Source organism: Haemorhous mexicanus, chromosome 4 (assembly GCF_027477595.1).
Source record: "Haemorhous mexicanus isolate bHaeMex1 chromosome 4, bHaeMex1.pri, whole genome shotgun sequence".
NCBI lineage: Eukaryota > Metazoa > Chordata > Aves > Passeriformes > Fringillidae > Haemorhous > Haemorhous mexicanus.
This window is the reverse complement of record NC_082344.1, coordinates 68,346,212-68,352,775: the sequence shown is the minus strand read 5'-3', so window position 1 is coordinate 68,352,775 and position 6,564 is coordinate 68,346,212. Positions and strand designations below refer to the sequence as shown.

The following is a 6,564-nucleotide window of genomic DNA, read 5'->3' as shown; positions in this document are numbered from 1 at the left end:
GGCGGGCGGAGGAGCCATGGCCGGGGCGGGAGGGCGCTGCCTGCTCTCCGTCTCCGCCCTCGGGGAGGGGGAGCCCGGTGCCGGGGCGAGCAGCGGGTGATGGGGAAGAGGCGAGCGCAGTGCTGAGGTCCTCTGGGGCCGGATGAGCCGAGGCTTGGCGCCGCGGCGGTGGCGGGGCTGGAGGAGGGGGCGAAGGAGGCTGTAGGGGCGGCCCCCGCTCCGGCTGCCCTGAGGGGAAGGAGCCCCCGACCATGGAAATCGAGAACATCGTGGCCAACACGGTGCTGCTGAAAGCCCGGGAGGGTGAGAGCCGCGGGGCGAGGCGAAGAAGGAGGAGAAGCGGGAGTTCGAGGCGGGGCGGGCTGAGGACGTATGTTGGGGGAGGAAAAGGGTCTGAGGTGAGGGGTAAAGGGGCCCGCGAGGAGGGGGAGAGGAAGTGATGGAGGAGAAGAGGCTGGAAGGGAGGAGAGGCTGCTGGGCAGGGGGTCTGGGTGGGGCGGGGACCCCTCGAGGTGGCGGCGGGAGCCCTCCCGGGGCGGGCAGTGAGTCCCGGGCAGTGCCCTGAGGCACCTGCCCTGCTCCTCCCGCGGGATCTGTTTGGAGTTACCGGCTTGTGGCTTTGCTTCTGAAAAAACACCCCTTCCTCCTTCCCCCTTGATTCTAATAGTGTTTTTGCCGGATGTTTTAAAAAGGTCGTTAATCTGTAAGTTCTCAGTTTGTTTATAAATATAAATGCTTATGGATATAAACGATAAAGTGACATAAATCTTCTCTGAAAAAAACTTGCACTCCATCTTGCTGAAATTCCTGCCTGTGAAAAACGTAGCTGTTGAATGTGACCTGTACTTTGCAGTCGACTATTTTGTATTATCCTAATACAAAAGTGTGCTGTTTCCCATTAGATTAGCACTTACGGTTTGACTCCCCAGGACACCTTGAGCTGCAGATTCCTCCCCCCAGCTAACAAACGTTTTGGGTAGACAATTAGTTTTAGTATAGCACGTGGCTGCTGTTTAAAAAAACATCCTGAACTGAGATTGTCCTGCTGCTTTTTCTCGTATATAATTGTCCATTAAATGGCCACTCGAATGTCTCCCTGGATTACCAGTGCACTTTGTGCAGATTATATTTTTCAACTTTGAAATGTGCATATTCTTTTTGGATTGGATCCTGCTTGTCTTAATTGCGTTGAGAAGTCCCATTAGTTAAGCTGGAGCTGTTTAAAGTGAGTAAGAGCAGCAGAATCTGCCTCTGTATGTTTTGCAAGTTTCTCCAACTCTAAATGGGTTTGGCACTTACGCCATATGTGTATCCAGTTAAATTTGCCTTAAGCAGCAAGAGAGGAAAATCAGCTTTTTGACTTTGAAGTGGGGTTTAAAAAACAGAACAGTGATCACAATTTTGGGCCATTTTCCAACCTTAGCTGAAGAGACCACCTCAAACTAGAGGACATGTTTTGGCTGGTTTCACTGACGGTAACATGTCTGTGGTGGTGCTGCCTGAATTTGGAATTTGCATTGAAGTGATCTGAGAAATTAAGGGAAAGTGGAATCTGGCTCAAAACTTTACTGTGCCCAAACCCTCACCACAAAGAGCGGAGTGGTAATCTGCAGAGGCTTTAAAGTGGATGCTTAATGTCAGGCTGCCTCTTTAGTTAAGGTTTCACTATGTTTAAAATAAATTATAGTGGTAGAACTGACCAAACAAGATATTTTACTAAATGAAAGTCTGAGAGCAGCTGATGTGAAGATCAGTTCTACCTGATGTGAAACTTAGAAGAGTAATGGCAATAATCTGTTACTCTCTTTATGCCTTCAATTGGCCTGGGCTCTGTTGTGTAAGCATGCACAATAAAGGTAAATTCTGGCTTTGAAACTCTAGAACTCCATTGATCAATTGGTAGAAGGTATTTTACCTTTTCAGGTCTCAACCCCTGTGCATGGGGTACTTTTTATGTCACATTTTTCAAAACCCTCCTTGAAATGAAAGTATTTTCTATCTGTTGCATACTCAGGCTGGTCTGGGAATGTCTGGTTTACTCCATCTGTCAAGACCATTCCATAAAATCCCTGTCCCAGCTCTGTTCTTATGTGCCTTCCTTCCATGGCAAGGCTATGGGATTTGTGAAGTTAGTGTGTGAGATAGATGTTTTAATATATTCGTTGTTAAAAGGGCCTCACAAATGGGACAGAAGAGCAGACTTTCAAATTACTTTCCTTCCCACATTTCTATTATCATCCTCTATAGTATATGGAGAGATGGGATAGCATGGAAAAGTGCAGAATTATTTCTTGTGGAAGAAAGTAAAATCCAAAGCTAATGTACAATAGCAGCTTCACTTATTTTCATGTATAGGCTTTAGCCATGTCAGTAATCCTGCTCCTCAGTATAGGTGAGAAGAGGTGTTTGCCTGGATAACAAATCAGTTGTACAAGCAAATAAAATAACATGTAAATTACTGTGCTCTTTTTCTTTGTTTGTGGTGCATGTCAAAAAAAAATCAGTGAGGCTTAATTATGGCCTGGGTGAATCTAACTTGAGACTCTTTTCTGATGAAGATGAGAGTAGTAAAAGGTTGGACCCTTGAATACATCTTACAGAGTCTTTTAACCCCAAAGATATGTCATTTTCATTTTGTAAATATAGAAACAATAAAAGATGTGTACCTGTCCACTTCTGATGAAAGAGTTTGACGGGTGGTTCATGGAAATGTAGAAATTCCCAGTAAATAACACCAAATCTTACCTGAGCACATAAACCAGATTTGTACACATAATTTCCTCTAATTTTAGGTACTCTAATACTTCTGGATGTGAATGTTGATAGGATGTGAGTATCATTTGGGTTTTATATTTGCAGGTGTGCAGAATCAACACACCTTGAACAGCAAGGTTCATGTCTACCATTTAAATCTGATTTGATACATCGAAAGTAAATTTTATCTATGTTATTAGAGAGCAAGGAACTCAGATAAAATTAATCTCTTCTTGTTACTTTCTTCTCTTATATAATAAAAAATAAAGTGCTCTTTCTTTCTGTTTCTAGGCTATCTACCTGCTCACTCAGTCTTACTGTTGGCTTATTTCATTAGAGGCATGAATCTTCTAATTCAATTTGTGTGAGGATAGCATCTGTTTATAGGAGTTTGCTAATTCCATTTTTCAGGTCATACAAAACCCCAGCTTCCCCCCAGCCTCAAAAGTTTAAATTTTGCTCTAAGAGGATGTTCATAGCTTTTAATAAAACACCATTTAATAGAAGCCTGTCTCTTTTCATTAAGGACTTGTAATGTCTCTGTTGCAACTGCAACATTTCTTTATTGTAAGAAGGGAAGCCATCAGAATTCCTTAGCCTCTTTTAAAGCCACTTGGTAAATAATCAAATGCCAGTTCTTTGTACGTGTGGGTGTTAGTGATTACATAATATATGATTCTTGAATGTACCTATAACTAGAAGATGTCATGATGGCACAAAGTATTCTTTGGTACTCCATGGATGAAAGATGTAGGAGTCGGGGGCTGTACTGGGAGATTTTCTTTCTTTGTCCAGTTTCAGTTGACCTGCTTCTGCCAAGAGCTGGCCTGTCCCTGGAGGGATTTACCTTCAGACAAAAACTGCAGTGCAAGGTGTTTTGGGATTCCCTGTCCCAGTTACCTGGGGGGTTGCCTGAGGGTTAAGCGGCCCTCTGTGTCAATCCTGCTCTTTCCTCTTGTTATACATTACTCTTTGAGAGAAACATGTATGTGGGAAAGAAAAAGGGGAAAACTTCCTCTTAAGGCGAACCCAATGGTGGAATAAGCACAGGTGACTCAGTAGAAAAACAAGAGAGTATAAAGCAAACTCAAAGTTGAGCTTATGAGTGCTGAAGTGCAGAAACTGAGATACAAAACCACGTAAGTATTGAGTGATAGTGATGTATGAACTGAGATTGCAAGCTTTCACACCAGGTAGTCCAGGTTCTCCTTACTCAGATTTGTGTGAAAGAGTAATGTACAACAATATGTTTTCTAGTTATGTACAAGAACAGAGAAATTAACACATTCATTTTTTTCCCAGCAGAAAAATATTTGAAATTAGTTTCACTTGAAGGACATTGAAGAATTTGTCCCATAAATGGAGACAAATAATAAATATAAACAAGGTTATTCTGAAAAACAGGAGTTCCACCCCCAATTTTTATTTTATGTTCACGTTTCTCGTTATATCTTCTGTTTTTATTTCAGTCACTCTCAGTAAATCCTTTGAGTATATATAAGCCCCAAATTCATTTCAGCATCCCACACGTAGTCTGTGATGTTGGGAAGGAAAGAAATGAATCCCTGTATGTTTTGGAGTGCTTAGGAGTCTTTCTTTTTTCATTGCCTAAAGTAATAGTCTTGAAAAAATAGACCCAAAGGGTAGATGCATCATTCCTTTGAAGTCAGTGGCAGTTTACCCCAGGTGAGGATTTATGCCAGGAGTACATTTGAAACATACCTGGTCCATTTGCATCCACTTTAAAATTCATTTATATTGCTGTGGCAGGAGCAGTTTGGGAATGAAAATTGGGTCTGTGTTAGGCATAGAATATCCTCTGATACTATCATTGATTTTGGCTAAATTAAGGTCATGCCTCAAATGACTTTCCCCCCAGCTCTTGGTTGTATGGTTCTAGCCTGTGGTTGCAGAATGGGTGAGGCAGTTGCCAGCTGGATCCATGAACCAATCTAGGGTATGTGGGTTTTTGAGGTGGTTTCTTTCCTTATGTTGCTGGGTGTTTTGGGTTTGGGGTTTTCTTCCCAAAGTTGGTTTTCATATGAATCAGTAAGCTCCTGCAGATTTGATAATTGCTAGGTGCAGTCCAAGGATGGATTTAGAAGGAAGGAACCTTTCAGTAGCAGAATGTGATCACAGTGTGGCTTATATGAATCCTGTAAGATACTTGTTTCAGAATAATTACCTTAATGATGTATTCTTCACAGAAAATGAGCAGTACACTCAAATAGTGAATTTTATCTGTCTGGGCTTGAAAGCAATTGAAATAATTCTGGAAGCAAAATAAATCCTACTTTTGCTTGCAGTGTAAGGTAATGTTTCAGTATAGTGTTGATGATACAAGGAAGATGTCCTATTTTGTGTGTGTTTGTAACTAGGAAGATAGTTCTATAGAGATTGCACAGATCAGTTTGGCTATTGAACTGAACTACATTCTTTAATTATTTTGGGGGTTGGATAAGTGGGAAAGCAAGGCACACTCATACCCAGAAAGTCCACCAGCAGCAAATACAAATTTTAACATGAGAGTGCTGAGAGTTTTTGTAGTTGCCTTCAATTGTTGTCAGTTCTTCCCTCGTTTGCCTCCTATGTTCTATTGCACTCTTATTGCATTGTGCTTTAAATTGCTGTAAACTCATTGTGGCAGGAAACATGTCTTCCTGTGTTTGTACAGAATTATGCACAGTGCCTGCCTTTTTGTCCTTTATTTAATGAACTGTAAGGAGAATGCATGTGGGCAAGTTGGAATCTTAAATAATTACATTTACTAAATAAACACAACACGAGAGGTCTAGTAATTGATACACGCTGCTGCTTTGCTTACTTCAAATGTGGCAATTACAATAGAGGTTTCACAATCACCTTAAAGGAATTTAATTTCTGTAATATCTCTTAAGCACTCTTAGTGTATTATCATGCTAAAAAATTCCTTGTTAGTTGACTGTAACATTGCAGTGTTCTGGATGTTTTTCCCCTTTGTAAACCGTGTTCATTGCCTGGTTGGAGACATCTCGAAATGTATACAGAGATGTTACAATGTTTCACTGCAAGAACAGATTAATAAATGTTAAGATCAGTTACATTTACTTGAGTTGATCCCAGCTTTCCATTGCACACCTAATTGGTGAAGTGCAGAGGCTGTGCAGAGGGTGTGCTCTGGCATTCCTACGTGTGCACATGATCACTGGAGCTGCATAGAGAGCCCATGTGAAGAACCAGTTGTTCGAGTGGTGTTAGCTGTGGGAACAATAAATGATTGTGCACGTAAACAAACGGCACAAATGTTCACGGAGAGAGCTGGGCTTTTGACTGCCTGCTGTGTTACTGCCTTGACAGTCAGATGAGCCAGAGCACTCGAGTATTACCTTGCTGGAGTCCAGCTCCATGTACTTGAATCCAGGAATGTGAGGACTATTATCTTATAAATGCTGTAACGATCTGTAATCTATAGATATCTTTTGTTTATTTATTGTACTACTTGCATTCTTACTTCTGTTTGTGTTCAGAAGTACCTTGGCCTTTAATGCTGGTGAGTTAGGTGCTAACCTTCTGCCAAAACCTGAATTTTCAGCCAGGTGATTCTGAGAAGTTTACTGAGAACTGGCCAGATTGTATTTATCATATGTCTGGGGGGGGAGACAAAAACAACAACAAAAAAACCCAACAAAAACCCTCTTTGTCCATAGAAAAGCGTTGCCACTCTCTTTAATGTAGTTGTTAAGCTGTGACCCCGTGACCAGGCTTGAGTTGATACAAGCTTGTATTTTGTCATAATACAACTCAATACAAGTTGTATTTTGTCAAAAAATT

At 41.5% G+C, this 6,564-nt stretch overlaps 1 protein-coding gene across 3 annotated transcripts in view; it reads left to right on the top strand.

Annotated features, from left to right (window-relative positions):
• Positions 1–56: 56 nt before the first annotated feature.
• The window catches only part of GRK4 (G protein-coupled receptor kinase 4), a 40,695-nt gene continuing 34,187 nt past the window's right edge, over positions 57–6,564 (top strand). For 2 of the 3 annotated variants that reach the window (XR_009486317.1, XM_059845274.1), the window contains exon 1: positions 57–303. Coding sequence is in view for 2 of the 3 variants with exons in the window: in XM_059845274.1 (XP_059701257.1) it covers positions 252–303 (52 nt within the window). In the remaining variant the exon portion in view is untranslated. Of the gene's footprint in view, positions 304–2,791; positions 2,830–6,564 lie in introns of those variants that run through there. The other variant, XM_059845275.1, reaches the window with a different exon arrangement.